Below are 25,757 nucleotides of genomic sequence, written 5' to 3'. Positions count from 1 at the left end.
TCAGTACACTGTAGATCGGGGGCTAAGCTAAGTCATGCACATATTCTGTTTTGTGATTCAGTGGTACACAACAAAACATGTTTATTTTGGAATTGTGCAGATGTGAAGTACAAAACCATAAAATCAAGTTCCCCCAGCCAAATTATTTGCATACACAGCAAGAACCAACCCTCATACTTTTTTTTGGAATAGTTCAGGCCAGTCTTCAAAGATCTTCCATTGTTTAATAATCACATTGGTCCAAGATTAATTATCTCCTTCTGGTCATGACACAATCACAGTTAAAGGCCACATGTGCTACAGGACTATTTATACAGGAACATACTAAGAGAAAACTATCCTACATGATCATATTTTGCTTCTCAGACTGGGTCTTTGGAGCGCTTTTAATCATTGCAAGCCACCTATGAGAATATGCAGAACATGTTTTGATGGACCATGAAGAGCGACCAGGTTCCCATGGCTTGAGCAATAATCTCTCATTGTTCCCATGGGATAACAGACTGTCCTGCTATGCACAAACCTAAGTGCATTTTCCTCAGTCACCTTTACTGGAGTGTAAACCAGTAGGTTAAGAGGAGGCCACTCACACTTTCTTTTCCTGAAATCCAGAGCCAAGTATGACTGAGGCTACCTTTCCCTCAAAGATTCATGCACCTTTCTCCTGATGCTGCTTAGGACTAGCCTTGCATGTATGCATTCCCACTGGTAAGGAACTTTGTCAGTGAGAATTCTGCTGATGTGTGTGGTGCTATTCCATAATAATTTTAAAAAATATCTAGATGTGCTGGAATTAAAAGAGTGAATAAAAAATATAAAATTAATTTAGGACTTGTTAATTGCTAGCTGGGGGGAAGTTTCATGAATCACATGGGAGGACTGAATATAGATGCACAAGAGAGACCAGAGGGTTAATTGACTTCACTTGGAAAGTGTGTTACCACTTAGTACTCTGGAAGATACCAGCATCATTTGTATTTAGAAAGAAGACTTTTGCCTGTTTACAAAACTCTGCTTCATTGTTCAGAGGATATAGATACACAGTAATATTTCTGGGCAGTAATCTCTCTGGCATTTGACACAGCAAAATAGCTCTTATACTAAGTTCTTTAACAGAATGAGGGAAATTAAACACATGAAATCAATTCTGGCTTCCTATCTCCATCTAAAGTAGGAGCCTCATATTCAGAGGGTCAAATCTTATAAAAGTTAAGTGTCCTCCTTGATAAGTCCACATTGAGATGCAGCCTTTGCATGAGGTAAAACTCACCACTCCCAGCAGAAGCTGTGCACTGCCTCTTTTTATAAGATGCATCACCTCTGCAATCTAACAGAAAATTACAGATCAAGGCTGACCTCCAGGTTGAACTACAAGGCCTGTTGTACTCTTTTCTCCTGCTCTTCACTGAGAGGAAGGCTGAGGGCCCTGCCACAGGGAGCTGATGGCCTCCTAATGATTATTTGCTCTCAGCTTCACTGTGCACAGGGAATTGACTGAAGTGCTGTTGAGTCTAAAGGCAACAAAGATAACAACTTGACAACTACCTGAAGGCCTCCTTTGGAACTTAACTAAACACTACAAATAGAATATCACATTAAAGCATAGCTGAAAAATGTAGTTGAAGAGTTACATTCTGGAGTATGAACAAATCTGTGCTATCTCTAGACAGTATTTCAGCAAGGGGTAGCACATGACATGGCCTGTACAAAGTAAAGCTCTCCTCCAAGTCATGCGGAAAGTGAAATGATCTCTAAAAGCTTCTTAATCCTGTAAAATCTGTGTTCTTTTCAAAATAAGCCCACTTTTCATTTGTAAATGCAGAAAACCCTGTTAAAAGCACACGATAATTAAAATAAATGTAAAATGCCATTAAATATTTTCAATGAGACTAAGCTCCCACTCATACTAAAGTTCAGACAGGAAACCCAACTGCCTCTGGTGTTCCCAAGATTTGGTAAACCTAACTCCTCTTGTCACCTATCTCAGTCCTCAGAGTTGTGTTTCACATCCAGCTGACAACTTGGAGCACAGGAAAAATCAGCAACTGTGTTTCACAAGACAAGGGACAATGCATTTACAAGTATCTCTAACACTTTCAGAACTTCTTTTTTAGGTTCACATCTCTCGTTCTGTAAGTGCTGAGCAGAACCCCTGTTCTCAGGCTGCACTGCAATTCAACTCCTGAATTGTGCCAGGGACAGGAGCTCTGGGCTCCCACGGCTTGCAAACAGCTTCAACCAGTCAGGGTTCAGTCGCTGAAATGCAGAAAATTTTAACAAAGAAGTGTCAAAACAGGAGAGCTACATTCAGTATTAGACTCCACAGCCTTTTCCTTATTGATTTTATGGCTACACAACTTCTAGAAGAAGCACAGGGCCCCCTGGCCACTCTTGCTGGTCACTGAGGTACATGACTAGGTGTGACACAAAGGAGATTTGCAGCAATGCATGCCAAAGGAGGGGAAAATGAGCACCCAGCTGTGCTTCTGCAGGCTGGGAAGTCAGCACCACAAAAGTGACTCTTCTGTAACTCAGGAAGTGCAGTGTATGAGGTCCTGCACAGATATTTCAGGGGCACAGGTCTTTCTTCCAGCACTGAACATGGATTTGGCTTTTCAACATCTCTTTTTCAATTATCTCAACTCTCAGTTAGGGCAAAGTTTCCTCTTCTCTTTATCCCATGGGTACCCTTTCTAAGCTCTCATTTTAACAGGTGTTTTCTCAAGAGACCCTCCTCAGGCCATACAGCTCTGCCACTCTCGCTCTGTAGCAAAGGCAGTAATATAAACCTATTTTTCACTAACTCTCCAGGGAAAAGATATTCTGGCTTTGAGAAGCTTCTGGTTTCATTAGTTCCTCAATAGCAGGAAGCAGAATGAAACTCTTGCAGAGATGCAGCCAGCTCATCATCAAGTGATAGCTCTGCATTCATGTACTATGCTCGTTACTTCATATTAAGAGCTTACACCAAGTGCTGGACTTAAAAGACATCTGGCACAGATTGGAGCCTTTTCACTACAAGATAAAGAAAGCTGTTAGAGTTTTTAGGTCTCAGTTCTCAAGCTTCCTTGGCTCCCTTGTTTAGTATGCGATGGAGAAGGCTGATCTGTGTTAGATGTGCTCATCTGACTTGCAGGTACCACAAAAAGCCACAGGCAAAGCAATCCATGTCTGCTAAGGAATGGCTCATTTTGAGAGTTTTCTTTTGGTGTGAAAGATCCTAACCTATAATTCAGCTTTTGAAACTGAAGTTGGCAACCTGAACCTAAGACTTGGTGTTAAGTACATAATTTTCACTTTGGTATTTACATTAACAGAGAAGTCTCCACACTCATTTGCCACCAGGTGCTGTCTTACTGATTCATGAATTGTAACTGATAACTTTTTTTTTCCTACAAGCTATATGCACTCACAAAGAATACAAACAAATTTCCTGGAAATTAGAGGACTGTGGTAAATGGCTATGAGGTTTGTATCACTGACTGTAATAATAACACATGGTGTATTACTGTCCAAAATGCAAATGAATTGCTTCATCTTTCCTGTGTTAAATAATTCAAAAATACTGACCTCAATGACTCAAGACTTAATCAAAAAACCCACAGCTGCTCCTAAAAATAATTATCTCCTTTGCAGATGTGGCAGATGGTGCTACATCAACTAAGATGAGGTAATTTAAAGAATTCCCCAGGTTATCACTAAAGAAAATTAATCTTGTGAACAGTATCAGAAACTTCAATTTCCTACCATCGTGAAAAATCATAAACAGCTTCCAAAACTTGCTGTTCAATAATCATTCCTAAGCAGCAATCTCAATAAATAGTAAGTGACCATTACATATATATTTTTTAAATCAATCATATTACAATCTGCTGCTTTTTCACTTCTCATTATGACTCCTAATCTTGGAATTCTGAACATAGAAAATATACTGAACCATGAAAAAATAATCTTGAATGAAGCAAACTGAATGAACACGGGGAGGTTTCTCAGTGCAATTAATGCCAAGCTATAGTGAGCTACATTTCTTTTGTTCTGCTAATATCTGTAGTGGCCTTCATGAACAACAAAAAAGGGATGAATCTCATTTTGAAATAGAAATATGAGAGAAGTGAAAGTGGAGCAAAATACCTTAGCATCTTCTTACTTCTACCCTCCCAAATAAACCTGAAAGCTACTGAGCAACTGAGAAAGGCAGCCAGCTTAATCCAGACCCTAAGCAAGAAGCAGTTTTGAAAGGCATGCAGTGTTCAAACAGCATCTCTTAACTTCAAAGCCGTTTGAAGTGGACAGACTAGTCATACTTTTTCCTCATTCTACCTTTCAAATTTTACAGTTTTAAAATTTACCTTTGTAAGTAAACAGGTCAGCAAAGTCACTAGGAGCAAAATCTTTAGATGTAACCGTGTCAAAGTTACTATTCTAATCCATATAAATGGTTTTGATTCAGCCTGGACAATGTGTATACTTCAATCAGAGCACAGATGGTTAGTCAAACAGATGCTCTATAAATATCTCAAATGTCTTTCTGATTTTGTTATGGATTTGGAACTCAAGAACAGAATATAATCACTGGCAATGTCAGGATTGCATCTTGTAAGGTATTAATAGAGTTTTTTCAGTCTCCCATGGCTGCTATTGGCTTCATGGGAAACAAAAATACTGAATACTTCCCTTCACTGTCTGTGCACTCTGACAGGTACGGGATTGGGTTTTATAGATGAGCACACTAAAAAGACCAGAAGTTTAAATGCTTTATATTCTGATTTCTCATTTCATAGTGTCTACTGGGTACTCTTGATTTACATTTCATTTTTATCAGTGATATAGCTGCCAAAAGACCAGGTCTTTAGCTAGATACTGATGAAAAACAGATACAGAGAAAAGATAATCCATGCTGAGGTACACTTCACAATGCCCAAAGAGCCCTGAATGACCTCCAAAATAAACCAGTAAATAAATCTGTAAGTCTCTGTAAGCAGTAGCAATCATTAGCCTTCTTTCAAATCATGTTTTTAAAATATTATAAAAGAACAGACAACAGTTTTACTGAAGAACAAATGTAAACAAAACTAACTACATTTTTTATGATCTACTTAGAAATATTCCTTCCTTCCTGAGTTTACTGATTGAATTACTAAGGCTAAAATAACTTTATGTACAAGTCTGACAAACTCCTCCACATTCAATAGCTATGGCAGGATATATTCAGTTCAGAGAGCTGACAATCAAATCAAAGAGTTGGCACTCAGGAGCTGAACAACAGATGATTGGGCTGGTGGCTTTTGATGGTCAGTAATTTACTGACAGAGAGTCAGCCCAATATAAAAGTGGCTTTTGCACACAGCTGATAGACATCCTGCCTTTTCCCCACCTACCCCTGGATTTGACATGGCTGTAAGCCAATTCCAGACAGACCTTTGTTGGTAGAATGGCTACTTAATAAGGAAAACTTCCATAAAGAAGTTCTGGAAGTTTGCCTTATTATTTCCTTATTTCCAGCCTTGGACCTTAGTCAGAGGAAACTACAGGAAAGAACAGGAGGAACTGTGAGACCTCTTCTGGTGGGAAACGCCCACAATTCACAGGTAACAGGAACTGCTGCTGGGCTCCTGAGGTGGAGGGTGTTTTAGAAGGTACAAAAAGATGACCTGGATCAACAGCTAGGGACCAGCAAGCTCTGCTGAAGAAGAAGGACTGACTTGGAAAAGACTAAGGACAGACCCTTAAATGCAGGGAAGGCTAAAAGACTTTACCTTATGGAGATGGACTGAAAGACAACTCAGACTGCTTTTCTTGCTTTTCTGCCCCAAAAGCAAGGAGTTTGTACTCAGGTCTGGAGTGCCAGCCAGTGGGAAACTAAGGCTCTGCTGAGGGTTTGACTGCAGGAAAGATAAGAAATCTTGTTAAAGGAAGGATTCTTTAAGCAATTAGTCTGCACACACATAACAAGTGAGCAGTGCTGATTGGGAAGAGGATTTTAGAGAGATACAGGCACAAGTATCACAGAAACATCAGAACAAGGCAGTTTCACTTCCTCTACAGCAAAGCAATAGAATTGCTACTATTTCAGCCTACTAAGTCAGCAAAAACCAGTATAAGATCTGAAATATTCTTAAAAAGATGTCCCACAAAAAATCCCTTATTCACCTAGCGTATGTAGGTGTGCTGTACAACACTACTGGTCCTTGTGCTGTGGAAAGGAGAACAAAAGAGGAAATAACTGTCCATTCTGGCAAAAAATGTTCATGATTGTGTATTTATTAAGAAATTGATATTATTTCTGCATTTTTGATGGCAATGCCTATTCTTAATATAGGATGTGTTGTCAGTGCAGCACAACGTAACAGCTGAAATGTATGATGTTATCTGATCCTCCTTTAAAAACAATGGAAAAAACATTGTGACACAGCTGGAAAGTGGCGAAATTTGGTCCAATTTAAATACATAACAAATGTGCAAGCAGCTCCCACAGATTTCAGCTAGAAATAGAAATTCACAGCATTTTTCAGGATGAAATCAAAGACATTGAAAATTAGGCTGTCATGCCATAAACCACTGGGTAATTTTTCACAGCCTGTTTTATCTGTTTCTTGTATCTAACAAACAACTTGTGCTCCCTGGCTGCTCCTCTCATCCTTTTGCTGCGCACAAACTGTCAGCTGGGAGTCTCTGGAGAGGCAGTGCAACACCACACAGGAAGACACCAGTGTTTTTAAGTGGAGGATGTAAATCTCACCTTAACTCATTCATTAAGTATTTTTGGCATCCTATTTATATTATATAGCCAAACATCACAGACAAGCTTCTCAACCAGCTTTTGTCATTAACAAATGTGATTCTCATTTGGAGCATCAGAGCAACAACAGTAAAATACTGACAAAACAAGCCTCAAAGCACAGCACATGCAAACAAGTATTTCACTATCTGACAATTTTTTTAAAGGTCATCCTCTAAAGATCTCAAATTTAATTTATAAAATCTTTTCAGTGATTACATTCAAGACAGATATTGAATATTTCTGAAGGGAAGGGTAATGTGACAAAGATGTTCGTAACTTAGAAGTAAATGCATATGCCACGATTTTATTTGAATAGAAAATGTGCAGCTAATCAAAACTTGCTAGCTGTTCGTGTGTTTTCCTTTTTAGATGGATTACAAATCAAATAGACTGTACAAACATAATTGAAATGTGGTAGGTAGTCAGGATTATGTGTGTGATCAGAAGGTGAACATCACTTTCCTCTTTTGAATGGCATTTTCCTAATATTCAGCAGACACTGAAATTCTTTGTACCACCTCTGACAGAAATAATAAATCTGGCTTTGGAATGATGAGATTAAGGAGGGGGTCCTGTCTGTACCTAAATACAGATATTTAAGATAGGAGCTTGGGAATCTCACACTGTTGCAGCATCACTTTCAGCTACTTTTAAAAACATAAACAGCAAAACTGGTAGTGAAAATGGACTACTGATACTGGAAAACCAGATTTTTCATAACAGAATTTGAATTATAGAACAGCCTGGGGCCTTGGAAACAAAAAAGTAGGCATATGACAAGCCAAGTGTTACAGTATCATGATGTACAGTGTTCTTTGTTACAAAGCATGAGAATCGACTTCAGTGTTGTGAAGATGCACCTGTCCATATCACAAAAGTTAATATCTCTGAATACTACAGGAAATGATAAAAAAATATTTATTCCAAATGTCTGGAGACTCCCCAGCCACCAGTAAGCCACAGAACTGATCAGTAAAGCATGACAACTTCTTTTTTCTTTTCCTTTTTCCCCTGTTTTTTGGGGTGGGAGGTGGGGGAGAGAAGCATTTCTGTGATCTAAGTCAATCAGAGCAGAGGAAGAAAATTATGATGAGGTGATCAGGAATTCCTATTATCAGGAATTCCTATTATCAGGAATCTCTCAGGCATGCACTAGGTGAACCAGTGTCACCCACAGGGACAGTGACACTTCCTACCAGCAAATAAATAGCCAGGTCAGCCTGTGTGGGTGCTCTCAGTTGTGAAGGAGGGAGTGCTTCAGGTGAAACAGGCAGATTAGCCTCACCCTCAACACAATGGTGGCTTGCAGGTATTTTGGGAGCCACCAAAGACATTCTGATCTCCTGTTTGGCAGAACAGATTTAAGCAGGTGTTTTGAACCCAAATGCTTGAATGCATCCCTTCTACTCAACCACAGGAGAACCAAGATTTTGTTGCTGTGAGCAAGGCCAGGAGATCTGGTTGATATTCTACAGAGAGTCTGCTCTTCTTCCTCTGGTCTCAGTAATCACACTGCCCAATTGTAACATCATTTCTACAGCTGTAAAATGAAGGCAATTTGTAGCCTATTGTAATCAGTTCCTTTGACAGGCACCTATACCAACATATCTATGCATTAAAAATAAAAGTGGTCAAAATGACACTATATAGTTGGGATATTGGTCTCTACTAAACTGAATTTCATTATGGGAAATATTTTACCTTAACAGTATCTAAAGTACTTTCAAAAGTACCTATCCAGCAAATGTATTATTTCTAGTGAATGCATGTATTTCTTCAACTTCATTATTTTCCCCAGCCCTTTCAATTTGCAAGAAAACCAAGTTGGTTTAGATTCCTGCTAAACCTTCCAAAACATTGTCTAGGATTATAATAGAGTTCAGAAAGCAAAATGTTTTTACCTTGACTAATGATACTAGAAAAGTAAAACAATGGTCTAAAAATAAGTATTTTCATCTGAAATATTCACAGAAATTTCCTATTCTCTTTAATCCAGTATTGTTTCTATGACCACCTGCAGTTACATTTGTAAACGAGTTAAAATGTCAGGGTACATTCTGCTTATTTTAATGCCAAAGAATACATTTTGTCATGGTTTATTCACAACAGATCTTACTTTAACATATTTTACATGCCTGAAAGATTCTTGAACAATTCTGATTTGCTACTAATATCCCAAAGAAACAAAAATCTTACCAATTTTTATGCTGTGTGAATATGTCAATGAGTACAGTCTGTGATTAGAGAGAAAAAAAATCTCAAACTCATTAGCTTAAAAGTATGTTTTTTAAAAATGCATGATAACATTGGAAGAGATGAACAAAATGAAGCTGCCTCTAACAACTTGGCTTTTGATATGATAAAACATATTTTTGGGCCATTCTGTCAAGATACTGCAAACATTATAATTGGTTTAACTTGCTTCAATTTGTGAAACCTTTTTTTTCCATGGACTGTAATGTGATGAACAGGATTGAGTGGTAGGTGAAGGCAACATTCACAACTTTTCCTCACTTATACCAGCTTAAAAAAAGCATGAGATTTCAGTCCACGAAACTTGAGCTTTTTTGGCAATATGAATGCTTATTTCTACTCTCTAAAGTCTACAGCCTTTCATACTCTACAATGAACATGGGACTGGTTATCTCTGGCAGTCTAACAGTGAATCAGGTCAATATGTTATTAATTTAATTAATTCCTTGGTAGCATGATGTAGACAAACTGCCACTGCTTTGCAATGAACTTCAGATTAATTATGAAATGTTGTGATACCTGGGTTTGACATGGTTAACTTGTTCCCACAACTGCAGCTACAGAAAGACACAGGTAACACAGAGGCCTGGTTCTGTGTATGCAAAAGCAATTCATGCAAAGTAAATCCAGTCCTACAGCCTCTTTGTTTGTTTCATTATTGGACTTGGACTAGTATTTGTATTTATATTACTTGTTTATGGTCTGTTGCTATTTTTTCAGTAGTCAATTATTTTTCTTATATGTGATGCCTTAAAAGCCTTGCCTTCTGAATCAGAAAATCACCTGTTGCACTCAACAAATACGTACTTAACTATGAAATAATTTTTCTAGTATGAAATAAAAACCTGCTACTGTTGCTAGTACCAAAAGACACCTCTCTCTTATAGTCATATACACTGTTCCATAATGCAGAGATTTCCAAAATCTCAGAAGTATGGGTGTATTTGTATAAGTACCAAAACTCTGTGTTTGGTAGCTATACTAACCTTAAATTACATCATGTAAACACTGATACAGGTCATATATGCTACCTCTGGGAAAGTGCATAAAGTGACCATTGGACTTCACTGAATTTATGACATATATTATGCTTAGGATTGAAGGTTTTAGCACATACAATGTGATCTATAACTAAGTTCCCTAAGAGCTGTGCTATTACTTCTGTATTTTTAAATATTCAAGAAGCATTTTGTTTATTCCAGTTGAGGGGAAAGCCTTTTTCCAGAGTTTATGTGAGGATAACAGGTTTTCATTTCAACACCACAGCACGCAAATCTTTTCCTTTTAAAAATAAATGACCTGTTCATTTTTATTAGATGTCTACAATGGTAATACACATTTTTCACTGAGAAGGAGGACATTGCCCTGACAACATAGAAGAGGAACAATCTATAAGTATGTTGTTGAAACATTACCCTGCTGATTTGATTTCTTCTCTTTTCAAATTGAAATAGCACAGATGGTTATAAATGCATCTTAGGGGAAACGGATTGGGACCTGATTTAAACACAATTCTGAAAACTAAGAGTCGTTCCTTTCTCCCTTTAATATTCTGAGGAGCCACTGCATGTAATGAACAGCTCCACGGCTGATGGAAGGCCTGTACATGAAATTTTCATAACTATGCAATCTCACAGAGACTACACGAGGACCATACACATTTTTCACTGCTGAAAGAAAATACAAGTAAGTCCTACGAAATTCTGTGCATCTTTCTGTTTAGAAAGTTTTAACTACACCACAACAATGTACTTGTTCAATTAATTTTAATTTCCCAGCAATTCAGGTAATAGATCAAAACTTTTCCAGAAAATGAAAAAGCTCCCATGATACTTGGAAGATAGTTATTGCAAGTGCATGGAGCCAGCTCAGGACAGTGCATAAAGGGTAAGTTTCAGTCTCAAAAGCCACTGCCTAGGGTTATACAGGACTTGCTGACCAGTTGTGAATTTCACTAGCAGCAAAATACGTACTCCAGCATCAAGTCCTGTGTTAGCAGTTTTAGAAAATAACTTTTTCTTTCAGTGATAAATTAAATTTAATTAAGACTCACAAATGACACTTTCTTACATAGCAGTCAAGAATAATTAGATGTAAAAGAAATTGTGATGCCACAACCAAGAGGAAACCTAACTTTGATAACTACTCATTGCGTCTCGTGGGCTCTGGCAGTAGCTAGATATTTAATAATAACCAGGCAAGTCTTGAAGTGAAGAAAATTACTGAGGGAAACTAAAGAGATTAATGACAACAATCCAGAGGCTGACAAGGCTGAAAAAAGTTTTAAAATTCATTCTGGGCAGAAAATTAATCCCAGATATTGTAGTATTAGTCTGCTCATGCTAACTTTGTAGTTCTGGTTAAAAGACAACCAGAAATATGCAGTAGGGTTTTTTCTCTCTTTCAGTGAAGCAGGAGGAAGGAAGCTGCACTGCACATGCTGTCTGAAGCACTATCAAATCCACTGATAAGCAAAGAGGTGGTTAAAAAAATGGGAAAGAGCAGCCACCAATTTCTGGTACTGAGACAGTGAGAGAGATGAAGTTTTTCAAAGTGCCTCATCCCCGTGACTGCTAGGCAAGCTTCCCCTTTCTGCTTCTCCCCAGAGAGCACAGGCAAGAGCCTGCTCAACACACCAGGAGAAAAGAGGAGCTGCTGCTGCATTTTATCCAGTGAGCTGGTAATTAAAACTATTGTTTTGATGTAGAAGTTTAATTAATTCTCCTTCTTCTGAGAAAAAACTAAAGCTGCCTGCTGCACTTCTGAGTTAATGCTCAAAACTACATGGCTATTAGTGCTTGCAGAAGGACGAGAAGGGTTGGTGTGCATAGGCAGAGTGTGAACAGAGTGACTGACACTACTGCAACCACTGCAGCCACAAAGGGGAGAAGGGATGCACGGGATTAGAGCCGGAGCTGAAAGAGGACATTAATGGATATTTTCAGCAAAACAGTGAGAAATTCATGTGGGAGGCGAGGGTAGGCAGGATTAGAGAATTCAAACCAGATGGGATTGATTAAATAAGGAAGAAATGGAGATGCCAAGCCTGGACATAGCAGTATGGTTTGGTCACTGTAGTGTACAAGTGGGTCAGTGAAACAAAGCATGGAAAGTCTATAGTTAACTTCTTTACTACTTCTATGAGTCTCTCTCCTCCCTTCACCCACAGTCCCATTTCTCAAGGGATCAGATCCCTTGTGCACAGACTTACAACCTTTGACAATTTACATTCCTTTTGGTTTTAGCTGATTTTTTTTTCCTCCCCTGACCTCACTGAAAGAAAACATCTCTGAGAATTTTGTCTATGTTTAACAACACAGGTTAGCCAGGTTAGTGAACTGCTTAAAGTAATTGCCCATGAAAACAGGGCACAGCACGTCATTTGAAGAATTCCCACCAGTGAGACTGAAACTAACACTGGAAGAAGTTAGTGATATTGAAACTTATCAGGTAAGTTTTCTGGCTGCTACACTCATAGTATCTGGTACATTCATCTGCTAATTTGCAAATAAAAAGCATACCCAGCAAGTATTAAACTGATTCCTCTGGTTGGGCTGCAGTACTGGTTCTGCACGAGTGCAGAAATATAAATTTCATCCTCATATGTGACGCCAGCTGCTGCTCTAATGCATGTAGTTTCCTGATAATGGGAGTTCTGACATTACTCACTTGTTCAGGGGATTTATTTGCTCTCTCTAATTTAAGTAAGATTTGTAATACATTTGGTTTTCCTTTACTCACAGAGGTGGAAAAATATGGAGAACAGACCTGTAAGTTGTGATCTATGTGGTCAGTCCCACCAAACACTACCCATTGCTCCTCTTCACTTGCATAATTTCACTCATCATTGGTAATTTTTCAGAATAAATGTTTAGTATTTATTTCTGTTTATGTGTTGCTTTTCTGTTTATTGTATTTTTGTTGGCATTCTCTTTTCTTTAATGATTTATTCCAATGAATTATCTCTAGCTTATTCCCATGGCTGTTGTGGAGTCTTTGCCTGCAATCTTGTCTCCTTAAAGGATCAAAGTTTTATTTCACTCATTCCTAAAAGCATCTTAGTTCAAAGCCACCAAATCTGTTTTCTCTGTTATACAAGATGCAGGCTGCTTTGCTGGAGCACAAGAGCAGCTGTCAGCTCTGTCTGTGACAGTGTAAATTCCAGCAGCACTGAGTGTGTGCCACATGCCTGCTGCCTGTAAGGAAGCTCTGATACAGCCACAGCTTGTGGATCTCTTCTCAGCTTTGAATTCTTAATTTACCTCTTTACATCTGTGGTCAGCCCTAGCACGTTCATCAAATGTAAACAGTGCTTGGCTTCCACCAGGATCCTGTAAAACCAGAAAGGCTTTTCCTAGCCATTCTTTGGGCACTCTGTGCCACACCAGGTATTTCTGAGATGTAGCAAAGATAATTTTGTGTTGGTGATTTAACACTTTTTTTATTACATGCAGAGCAATTTCTCAGAAATAGAGAGAACTTGTCTATTCTTGGACTTGTCTTTTCACTTTTTAAAACGTAAAACCTGCTACTTCTCATCTCTGTTCAATGTACAGGCATTTTAATTTTTCCAAATTACTATTCAGTCTAATGTTGCTTCTAAGCTCCACTACTGTCCCCAATTCTGAACTGAAGCACACTTTTATTCCTCCATTTCTTTCTAGTATTTACACAAAAGGTGTGTTGAAAGCAGGTTCCAGTCCAAAAGACATGTTGAAAGACTTTTATTTGGCAGCCAATATTTCTTTCAGATACATAAAACTGCATATGTTTATAGGTTTGGTTTCATAAGCTTGAGCAGAAAAACTGCAGTTTTACAGAAGGGGGTGGTTGTATGTCCTTAAGCAGCAGCATCCCAGATAGTCACTAACACGGGGGCCAGAAACAAGGAAGTTCCTGCCTCATATGTAAAAAGTTCATGCCTTTTTCTTCCTGTCTCCCACCTCATGAGGCAAAGTACAAGCTGGTATATTTTTTTAATGTGGGGATGTTTTTCCTCCACCATAAAAAACCCCAACAAACCAAAACCAGCCACCACAAACAAACGAAAAACCCAAAAAATAAATCCTTACAGATTACATTTCCAGCTCCCCAACTGCAACACGCCTCAAAAATGCTGCTTGAAGGGAGAGTGGCAGCTACCAGTTCTGTGCAGTGCTGTGCAGCTGCTCATCTGACCCCCAGGCTAAGTGTTTACTGCAAGAAGCTGCTGCTGGAAATGCTCAGTTATCAGAAGCCTGAAGGCCACTTGCCTGCACTGCTCTGCAGTGACTGCTGGCATCCCAACCCAGGGCTTATGGTTTTGCCTCCAGCTATGGAAGCCAAAGGAAGGGAAGGCACTGAGCAGGAACTGATGTGCAGCTGAGTTTTTGAGCTCTGGAAGTGATGGTGATGTGTGACAGCAAGAGGGCAGAGCTGTGGCCTCGACTGAGGAAGGGATGTGTAGGTGACTGAGATAAGGCGTAAACAGTCACAGAAAGAGGTTAATGCCTGAAGGGATTCTGTAAGGAAAACGAAAAATATCCTTGATTTCTAACAGTTTGACAGCAAAAACTTTCTTTGGTGAGGTCAGTAAAGCTAACTCCTAAATGCTGACATTCAAAGTTTGTATTTCTCAAGAGCTGTTGTGACTACATCTCAATTAAAAGTTGCCCAAATATTGTATGGCGGGCATAATGAGCTGCAGGTGTATGATGACAAATTAGCTATCCCATGGCTGACCAGATGTGCGTTTTTTCTTTAATTCAGGGTTTCCTGATGAAGACAGGAATGACCTGAATAAACTACTTGCTGTTCTGGTCACCTTTCTTGGAGTCCTGTGCTCCTTACTCCCAGACAGAAAGCTTACAATTAAAGTTTCAGCAAGGAAGGGGGTTACCTTGATTAACAAATAACAAGCAGCTGTCACCAGTGAGCCTCAGGAGATAAATGAGAGAATGGCAGCCCTTGGTGTAGGGATGTCTGACCTGCTTAAGCTCTGGGAAGAGAATCACTCTTCAGGAAGATGAAAGAGGTACCTTGCTCACATGAATAAGATTAGCCTTGGCCCTGCTACAGAAATAGGCAATTTTATCTGGGTTAATAGGCCTATAGCAGAGGTGAAGAGATGACCAGATGGCAGAGCTCTGGAATGGACTAGGACTGGTTTCCTCAGTTTCTAAACACAGTGATGAAAAGCTTAGCAACAATAGTGGAGTTAGAAAATGACTGTAGGCTTGTGAGGAGGTAAATTTGTAACAATGAGAACAAGACCATAGGCAAAGAAAGCAGCAGCTTGTCCAATTCTTGATACCTTCAAGACTGTCTTGCTGGAATATCTGTTTGTCTTGGGGTCAAGATTGCATTGTACCCAATTTTTGTAGAATGTGAAAGACAAGATGTCATGTCAGATAACCTAAAAGTCTCTCTTGCCTTAAAGTCTGTATCCCTCTCTCTTCCAGATAGTGACTTCCCATAAAATACTAAAGTTATTATAATCTCTTTGTTATTCATAGTTTAAAAATGCATTAAAAATTATTTGTCATGATCAATAACAAAAAATACAAAGCTAAATAATTTTCATTTCACCCTGACGTGCCAAGGGAGAAATTGGCAAGGACTAGTTCTTGATCAGGCAATTCAGATGGAAGAGCAAAAGCATTATTAAGGTTTGGTCAGTAAACGTTTATTGATATGAAACACTATTCAATCAGTCTCTCTAAGGGATTGCTTTAAAGCTTTTTGTTTCCTTCAAGTAAATAGAAGCAATTTCTCCTCAAAGTAATTATCACCCACTCAGGTGTCATTGTCCCTCCCTCCCCCAAGTAGTTCCTCTTGTGTGTTTAGGTAGTTACACATCGTTTCACCATCTTTCTTTTTAGGTTGTGCATTCTTCAAACTTTATTTCTATCAGTTTTTTACGACTCATTTAGACATTGCACTGGGAGGAACTAAACCAAAACAAATTGTAATAATTGACAACATATGCTTTTTATCTATGATAGTTTTAAATGGTACAATTTCTATAATACTTCTGTCTGCCTGCTACTATCAAAATGCAATTTACTTGCGATTGTTGAAAATTATGCTTAACCACATCTTGCATCTCCGGTAGGCTGCTGCTATCCGTACATCCATTTCCGTCTCGCAGGAAGTTTTGCGCTAATCGGTTCTTCATGACCGCTATAAATGAGCGTTTGGTGGAGCCAGGGTAACAGAACTACAGTGATTTTTAGCTTTTTCTTTCATCGTGAAGCAATCTGATTAACTAGGTAGCGGACACGCGTCGAAGTGATTTAAGCACAACATCCTAAAGGTATCATTAAGCACTAATTAACTTACCGACTCTCTCTCGATGCTACGGCATGAGAACCAGCTGTTAGAGCGAATTTAGACGACAATGGCTATTTTTTCTTTCTACTGTAAGAAAAGCCCTCTAGTTCCTGCTTTAGGCGTAGGGGCAAAGCCGCGGCGGGTGACCGAGCACCTCCCGGCAGGTGCGGCGCGTCGCCCGCCCCTCCGCGGCCGCACGCGAATTCCCGGAGCCCCTCCGCGCCCGGCAGCGGCTCCGCTCCGCCGCGGGCACCGCGGAACCCGAGCGCGGCTCCTCAGGCCGGGGACCCCCGTCCGTCCCGCGGGCTGCCGCGCCGCGGAGAGCGCGGTCGGGGTGCCCGGCAGCGTGCGGTGCCCAGCGCCGATACTCACCCGGCGGCTCCGCGGCCGCCCTCGCGCGGCGCGGCCCCGAGCGGCGCGGCCGGGAGCGCGCAGGCGGCGGCGCGCGGGGAGGGGCGCGGGCCCTACCTGGGGGCGGCGGGCGGGGGGCGCCCGGCCATGGCGGCGGCGGCGAAGGCAGCGGGACCCTCCGCTCCGGCCGTGTCGGGGCAGCGACGGCGCGTCCCCGGCGCTGCGGCGCCTCCCGGCCCTGCCCTCCGCCTCACTCCTCCCCCGCCGCCTCCCCCGGCCCTCCCTCGCGGCCGGGCCCCGCGGGGCCCTGCGCTCCCGGGGGGTGCGGGCTGCGGCGGGGCCCAGCGCGGCACCGCAGGGAGCCCGGGGAGCGCCGTCCCCCCCCGCAGGGCAGCGCCGTGCCCCGCTCTCCTCGCACCTGCGGACCGCTGCCTGGCAGCCGGAGCCCGGCCGGGACATGCGGGAGGCGGCAGCCGGTCGGAGCTGTTCGCTGGAGCGGCGGCGGTGGCGGCTGCGGGAGTTCAGGACGGCTGCAGAAGTTGCTGGCGTTGTGCTCTGGCTGCAGTGTGCGAACGGGGATGTGACAGCGAGGTGCTCGTTGGCTCCAGAGAGAAACGGGCGATCCTTGCCGAGTCCGCGTTACGAATGTCATGATGTTCCTGGAGCCCCAGCCCCGTAAACCATGTGATTTAAATGACGGGGATTGCATTCTGGCTGTCTCAGATGTGACACACAAGCATTTAGAGAAGGAGCCTAGAGTTAACTACAACTTACGTCTTGTTTTGAGCTAATGCAGACTATTTTATTTGGTTACTTTCAGCAAACTTTTCCTGGTTTCTTTGCTTTTTCTTTTCAGGAAAATGCCGAGTGTGTTGAGGTTCAGCTCTATCGTGTTTGCATAGCCATGTCAGAGGATCTGTGCAATACAAATGATTAGAACTTGTCTTTAGTCATGAAAGGAGAGATTAAAAGCACTTGACTCACAAGAGTTGGATGCACGGTGCAAACATTGTTTTGAACCCAGAGCCTCCTGGGTTCAGGAGGAGTCCTTTTGCCTCAGGTGTGAAATTTGGAGGGCTGGAGACAACTGGTATCGCCTTGTAGTTCCTGGCAAGATTCCACTTCTGCTGAGATTTGTTTTCAATAAGTTTAGTCTTAAGGTCAAAGCCCAAGATATGCCCTATCCAGTTAGTTGATGAGTATTATGCTTCTGTTAGTTACGTAGCAAGCACTCAGCAGGAATCCAGCTGTAAAACCATGGCAAGAGCTTACACAAATCTACAAATGCTACTGAAAGCTTGACTCCTGTATGGTGAGCCCTGCTCTCTAGTCAGTGCTCTGTTCAGAGATTTGTTGAGTGAATTCAAAGACAAAGAGGAAGGACAGGGGGCAATGGCAATAAATCCATGTTTGGACAACCTTTTTTTTTCTGCAATAAAGATTCAGTGTTTCTCTTCTTTCAATACATCATTCTTTTGCCTTTTCTACACCTTGCTATTCCCTTTACCTGGCACATCATTATGAAATGGTGAAGTTTAGTGAGTTTTGGAAGGGCCTGGGGCATGAGGAGAGAATTATTTTGTATGTTAAATCAGGTTTTGTTCTCTGTTCCAATTTACAGTGTGGAAATTTCATAACCAACTTTGGCTAGAGGCACAGTATCATTTAAGTTCTGAATTAACACTTTTTGTTGTTAAGAGAGGCTACCTGAAACCTGAAGGGTTTGTTATTGGTGACTTCCACATAACCAAGAGGATGAATTTTCATCTTAATTTTTAAATGTCTCAAGATTTTGTGCTAAGGATGTGGATTACACCTTCTGTCAGCATGTGAAGTGACATTAGAGACAGAAAGGCTAACAGCTACGTCATGGTCGCTAAAGTTAGAGGTCAATCAAAGCAAAGAGAAGGATTGGGTTTTAAATGTAAAGTGGAGAAGCTGAGGAAATAAAGACACAGCAGCCTAGCAGGGGGGTTGGACTAGATGGTGTCCAGAGGTCTCTTCCCTGATTTCTGTGATGCTACCTAGGTGTCTCTTGGGCTGCATTTAGGCTACTGATTAAAGCTGGTCAAGCCTTTTATGCTTTACAGATGTGGTTTTCACATTTGCATGCCTGGGTTTGCTGAACAGCTTCTTCAGTATTGTTAAAGTCTTTTGCTTCTGTTGTGGGGGGGAAGGACAGGCAGACCTTCAGTTAGGGACTGAGAAAGGAAATTACCATTTTCTCTCAGTGATGTTGTCACTCCAGAAGTTCATAACAGGTTTTCTACTCTCTAATTTCATATTTTTTGCTCTTGTGATTTGACAAAAGGTCGTAGACAGAAAAAGATAGGGAAGGTTTTTCCCTCTTTAGGGGTGAGACTACATGTTGCTCAGTCTCACCTTTATGTTTGATTTTTGTTCCCTGATGCGATAAGCCTCTGAACCCTGGTTTTTCTATCATAAACACTTCGATTCATCAGTCCCTCGCTCCAGCAGATAACACTGACATTACCAACGTACTGGTTTTGTTTTTATCGTATCCTTGTAGATTATGTGAAGCCCCCTGATTCTTCGTACATAATTTGATTTCTTCTCTTTTTTTTCTTTGCATTAGTAAATCCTTGTTTTCTGTTTCTGTCATCCTGCCAAAATTCCACAAACCTGTTGCACAGACCTGTCCTTTTCTATTGCTTCTTCTCACTGTTTCAGAGCCCTTCTTTGAGCCAGCCATTACAGTTTGAGTTCTCTGCAATCTACCAGAATTATCCTTTTCTCAGGTAGCCAGCACCCCTCTTCACTGAAAGCCCATAGTCTTCATTTCTGAGAGGTTTAGCCAAGTACTACTTTGTGGCTTTGTTCTTATTCCTTGACAATGTTGGCACAGAGCCTAAAAAGAATTATTCTTATTCTGGAATCCAACTTGACAGAAGAGAACTGATTACTGTCACACATTGACTTGTTTCAAAGCTGTCACCAGGAGTGTATTTTTCTCTCAGCTTTTAGATATGAATTGGCACCAGGAAGAGAATACTGTGGCATTTTACTTAACTGTCTTTTATGTGTCAGCCTAGGACTCTGTTCCCATCCTGGATGACAGAAGGTTATAGCCACAGAATACAATATTCTTATGTTTTAAGGGTACAGACTATTCCAGTTGTTAAGATTTTGCTGATTTCAGCTTTTATAAGAAAGGGCTGCTTAAAAATAGTCAGTCCTTCTGTTGGGAAAAGAAGCAGAAGAAACTGCTGCAGAGCTGTTAGTTTGAACTGACAGAAACTGAAACAATAGCACCAAACCAAGCTGACTGTCTCCTAAGAAAATATGTCAGTCATTCGTGAAAATCAGAGGGAGCCAAACTTACACTAGGACTTTGATTAGACTTCAGCCATTCTTTGACCTATTCCATACCCCATCTGGAGATGGTCCTGCACAACCTGCTGTAGCTGAATTTGCTGGGCTGTGGGGTTGGACTAAGTGCTCTCAGGAGATCTCTTTCAACCCAGAAGATTCTGTGCTTTGTATGATTCTGTGCTTCATTAGATTTCAAGTTTTGTTCACTTGCAGTGAAAAACTCTCCCCAAAAACTGTGCTTAGGCATGACTTGGTTTGTCTCAGGAACTCTACAACTCAGTACTGACCCTGCAGCTGGATGGTATTCTCAGGTATAGATCAATGTTGTAGGGGACGGGAGGAAACAGAATTTTTCTTTCCACTTCTCTTTGCTTGTCCTTTAGTTGCCTTGTACAAAACTCTCCTAATTAAAAGTACAGAGGTGGAAAGCTTAGCATATTGAAAAAGCAGGATCAAAAAACTGTCAGCATTTTGGCGTTTTTTGGATATAGGCATAATATTTCCAGAGTAAATACAGTATTGTCAAATCCCAAGTACAGGGACCATCTCTCTTACATAATAAAAAAAATTGATGCAGTTCGGACAAGCAGCACCTAATCCTAATAGGGGCCTTTGGACACTAGTGCTAATCAACAGGTATTTTAGGATGAACCTCTCTTATCCTCCTCACCCATATTTGCTGTGCCATTGATGTGCACACAACTGTTTTGATGGATATTTAGTTAGTCCTTTACAACTAAACTTTATCTCTTTTCCAATGAATATTAAAGGGGTTCTACATGGTTGTCCTGTAGTTACTGAAAAGTTTTTTAAATATAAGCCATCTAGCAGGGTTTATATTTGTCTACTAGATGTTTGTTTACCAAGATGGATATTACAGCTGGCCGTATTACCGTGTGTTTGATTATTGTGCATAAGCAATGAACTTGTTATTGATGAGGTTGCATAATTCTCTTTGTGTTGCTGTTCAGTAGATTGATTGAGTACTGACACAGTAGAGGGACACCTCTTTTACCCAAAATATCAGGTGTATTTTGCTTGTAGAGTTGCATTGGTTAAATTGTTTGCATTGAAGATTAGGTTGTTACCTTTTGTATCTTAATGTGTTTCAGACAAAGTTTGTTGTCCAGTAGCTTGTTTGTTTGTTTTGTTTGTTGCTTTGACTTGATTTAGGTTTGGAGTTTTTTACAGTGACAAAGTTTTGTTCTGCCTATCAAAGTTCTGTTCCCTTTGAGGTGGGTACTTGGGCTGTGACTGAAGCACCCTCGGTCAACAAACCAGAACTGAAGAGGCGTCATAATATTGCAGCAAGTAAGTAGCATGATTAATTAATCTTCATCAGAACAGATCTGCCTGACAAGATTCTTACTGACAATGGCCAGGAGCTTTAGAGAAAGTTTGTCTGGCCAAGATAGTTGTTGAATGTAGTCAAAAGAGAATGAACAATTTTTTGTTGCTTCACTCCAAACTGGTGACATGGCTCCCTGTTTAATAAATGCAGCTCATTGCCATAGGGGATGGGTGCGAGATGATTTATTTTTCACCTATGTACATATCTGCAACTACAAAGAGAATTTTTTCTAACATAACCTCATTTTTCTGAGTTAATAGGCAAGTTTAAATATTAAACCTACTCAGTCTGTCTGCTTGTCTCTCTCTAGCTCCCAAACCTTCACTCTATTTTCAGCCTACCTGCGTCCCTGGATAAGATGAGGGAAGAGAAAGGGCAAAGAGATTGCATTTAAATTCTGAAAGATAAATCAAGAATAATAGGCTGGTCCCAGATTTTTGAAATTCTGAGTAGCTTGTTGTCACTCTCATTCCAGTAAACTAGAGAGCTCCTGTGACTGAGGGTTCCAGCCGATCTCAACTGTATTATTCCACAGGGAAAGGAGCTGGTGTTTGCAATAAGCTCAAACTGAGCCATACAGTTCCTCTTAGGTCAAAAGTAATGCACTCATTTTATTCAGAACTGGGCTAGAAGCTGATGATAATAACCAGCTGGTAGGCAATGAGCCATCATGTGTAGCATTAACTGAAATCTTCTAGGCATCTGAAGGTGATGATGCATGTAGAGCAGACAGAAGGTGACACATTCCCAAACACGCTCTTTGAGTTCATTATGCTGCCCTGGGTTTTTTGATAAAGATGAAAAAAATGCTTTTGGCTTCCCCTGTTCTCTGAGCATCCAAACCTAATGTCCCATAAGCTGTGAGAATATAGTCTACAACTGCTGTGTGCTTGCTCTTGTCCTTTCCTGTCACTCCAGAGGTTGTCCAGAATGCTGCTGCTTACTTAAGAGGCTGTGGTAAGAAGGGTAAGCTCTGTTTTCAGAATGCATGTAGAATTTTTAGATTATTCTGAAGAATTAATGAAAATAAGAGCTGGAAATCTGAGTCTTCCTGATAATCACCGGCATTTTTCATTGCTAAACTATTTTTAGAAATTTTATCTAAATTCTAGCTGCCATCCTCCAGTGTAGTGTTTCCCTCAGGCTTCATATTTTTGGCTGTTCTCCTGGGTGAAATTTTCAAGTGCTGGGAGCAGTTAGATTTTAAATAGGTAGTATATTTTGTATGTCCCTAGAAAAAGAGGTTAAGTCAAAAGAAATACTAAACATGTCTCATAGTAGCTATCAATAACAACTATCTATTTTTCCTTCATGTCAATAGGCAGGTAGAAAAAAAAGAAAATATGAAAGAGGCTGAAAAGAAAATTCAAATACCAATGTAACTGATAATGCAGAATGTTTGATTTGATAGAGTTGTCTGTAGCTATAGTGTTGTGTGCCTTGTAAGATTGCTATTGAAGCATAAAAACTGCATAGGTGGTATGAATATACAATTAAAATGTGAAGAAAAAAAAAAACTTTACTTTTTGGTAGATTTTTCATCTAACAGTATACCAACTGCTGTGTGCTAATTTATATATTCATGAGATGCAATGTGAGAAATTGCTCATGCAATATATTTGAATAAATGACAGGATATGCTGACAATAATATGCAGGTGTATGAAAAGAGCAGGACAGTTACTACCAGTAAAAAAAAAAAAAGAAAATATCTTCAGCCCTTCAGTCTTATTTTAAACATCTCTGGCTGAACTTGCAAGAGAATAACAAGAAAGCTAGCAAGCTTTTTACAAACAAGAAGGACTTAAATAAGTGTGAAAACCTGACCTTTCATGTTTTTCATACTTTAGGCTGCTAAATTACCATGTACAGTTTAAATAGCTGCAGGAGGGGAGACTGTAAACAGATGCCTACAGTCACATACAAAATCCTATGGAGTTAAAAGTTTCAAAATTACCGTGAAATCAATTTTCATCACCATAGTAGCTAATGGTGTTTCTAGAATAATAAATACCAATTGCTAAACTGAAATGTGTATTACCACTGTAACACGTACACGGGCATGAAAGCTCCTCTGCGCAGCCCTTTTATCATAGTTCAGACCTACTCTGTGTCCTGAGGAAATTTAAATAACAATGCCCTTGCACCTGTAATCCTCCATATTTTCTTAGTAAGCTTGCTACAGGATACATTTTTGAGATATCCATGAGACCCAGGATTGCATCAGAGCCTAAATTTGTAAGGGCTGAAACACTGCTGAATGAAATTTTGTTTGTAGGGGAACAGGGATAAGGCAGATCAGTAACTAGCAATAAGGCACACTTTGGGAAGGTTTCAAGCAGGCAAAGGCAATTTCATTTATAGTTCTGAACAGGAGAGCTAATCTAGATTTAGGGAGAAGATGGGAGTGTTTAGAGCTTGATGACATCCTGAAATAATTTTCTGATTGGTGAGAAAAAAATTAAGATCCTATAACTGCATGTGAAGGCAGGCATTTCATTCCACAAATCTGTTTTTCACTATATGCTTTTTGACTTCTGTCAGTGAATTTGCACTTCAGTGTTTAAGTTATTTACAGTTTGATATAGAAACAGTAATAAAAATAAAGCAAGCTACATGTACTTCTGCTATGTGTCTGAGCTCTAATTCCTAAAAGCACAATTAGCTGGAGTCAGAGAGACGCCTCATTTAAAAAGGTAATTGAAGATTCATCTAGGGAATGGTATATTTGAGAAATAAGTGAGTATTCCATGTGGATGTGCAATGCAACTTCACTTGAATTGGATGAATTGCTCATCATTAGAAGAGGAATGGGTAAAATAAAAACATTTTCCTTTTAATGAAAAATTTTGAAACGTATGATTCCCACCCCCCTGCTTTTTGGAGGGCATTTAAAAGAAAAGTTGTAATAGTTTGAGAGACATTTTGATCATGGTGTATGTTGGGAATTTGTGGAGGACAAAATTCCGAATATTTCTGGCATGGTTAAGCATAACCAGAATGGGCAAACATGCAGTAAATATTTCATGCATCCTAGTTTGGTGATGGCTAGGGATTTCCTAGGTCTAATTTAATGTTTCCATATTTTTTATTTGTGGTTACATTTAAAGCATTATGAAGGTCTGCTGTCCTGGCAGACCACAGTGCTTAGAGGTTTTCAGAGTCTAAAGAAATTTGGTTTAGACAACTGGAGATTTACAGTCAGTCAGTCACTGAAAATGACTGTGGGATCACAGGATGCTCTTGGGAGTGGCTGGGAAGCCATCAGTAAGGGTTGAGTTTAGCTACACTGAATGAGTGTGTTAGTTACACTGATTCTACAATATGGACTTACTCACTTTAGATTCTTGTCAGTACCATTTTCTGTATGAAACATGAAAAAAATTGGAATTAATTTTGTTTGTTTGAAGAAAAACATGAACAAATCCAAAGCAAACAAAACCCAACTATATTAGCAGAATAACAGATCACACTTCAGTGAGCTCTCATGAGATTATCTTCTCATGCTGCTATAAAAGAAGAGTTTGGTTCTGACAATGTACAGTAAACTAATGTGAAGGATGGATTGGGCCCTTACTGTGTAGGTGTTATGTTAAAAACTGGTCCAGGTGAGTAATGCTATTAAATTTTAATTCTGGCAAAAGGATCTCTTCTACTAAACTATTAAATTATGCAAATATATTTCTTACACTCTTTTGATTATGACATTCTGATGTGAAAAGCAGGAGATGGAAATAAATGTGTCTTTTTCTATTGTACACCAATGTTCATATTTTGTGGTGTAGTAAAATTTTATCTGCAAGTTATATGCTTTCATACAGAAACTGCTCTGCAAAGCTCTAATATTTACAGGTTGTTTTACATTTGGAGTGTGTTTGTGTACATATTTTGTGTAGTGCTCAATTTAAATCTTGATGAACAAAATTTAATTGAAAATTCATTACTTAGCCTAACAGATTTATAACTGTAGGCTCAAAGATACAATATATAAATAGAAACATTCTCTGAATAAAATGCATAATTAGCTTGGGAGGATGGAGTGCAGTAATGCTAATACCATTGCTAATGCCAATACCCTCCCTGATGCAAATGTTAGAACTTGGTGAGTCTGCATTGGCAGATCCTGGTTAGTGTTTTCTGTTGCTGCAGAAGGGGATCTGCCGTGGTTTTGGAGAGACTAGTTTGCTCTAGTATGAACAGATAAGATAAGGCACACAACTGGAGAAAACCCTTCTAAATGTTGTGGTGTTTTACTGCACTTTGAGATTTCTGTAGTGCAATAGGAATAGCTTGTGGGAGAAAGGCTGAAGAAATGGAACTCTGAAACACGAAGCTCTTGAAAGCCCTCTCCAGAAATTCTGGCTAGAGATCTAGAATT

General features: G+C 40.0%; 1 protein-coding gene across 1 annotated transcript in view; it reads right to left on the bottom strand.

Moving 5' to 3' along the window:
* The window catches only part of SPHKAP (SPHK1 interactor, AKAP domain containing), a 63,934-nt gene extending 46,767 nt beyond the window's left edge, over positions 1 to 17,167 (bottom strand). Inside the window, exon 1 of the mRNA XM_030954776.1 lies at positions 17,115 to 17,167. Coding sequence (XP_030810636.1) covers positions 17,115 to 17,155 — 41 coding nt within the window. The 5' untranslated portion in view covers positions 17,156 to 17,167. The remainder of the gene's footprint in view (positions 1 to 17,114) is intronic.
* Between the last annotated feature and the right edge of the window lie 8,590 nt (positions 17,168 to 25,757).

Source organism: Camarhynchus parvulus, chromosome 9 (assembly GCF_901933205.1).
Source record: "Camarhynchus parvulus chromosome 9, STF_HiC, whole genome shotgun sequence".
NCBI lineage: Eukaryota > Metazoa > Chordata > Aves > Passeriformes > Thraupidae > Camarhynchus > Camarhynchus parvulus.
This window is presented reverse-complemented; position numbering and strand designations above follow the sequence as displayed.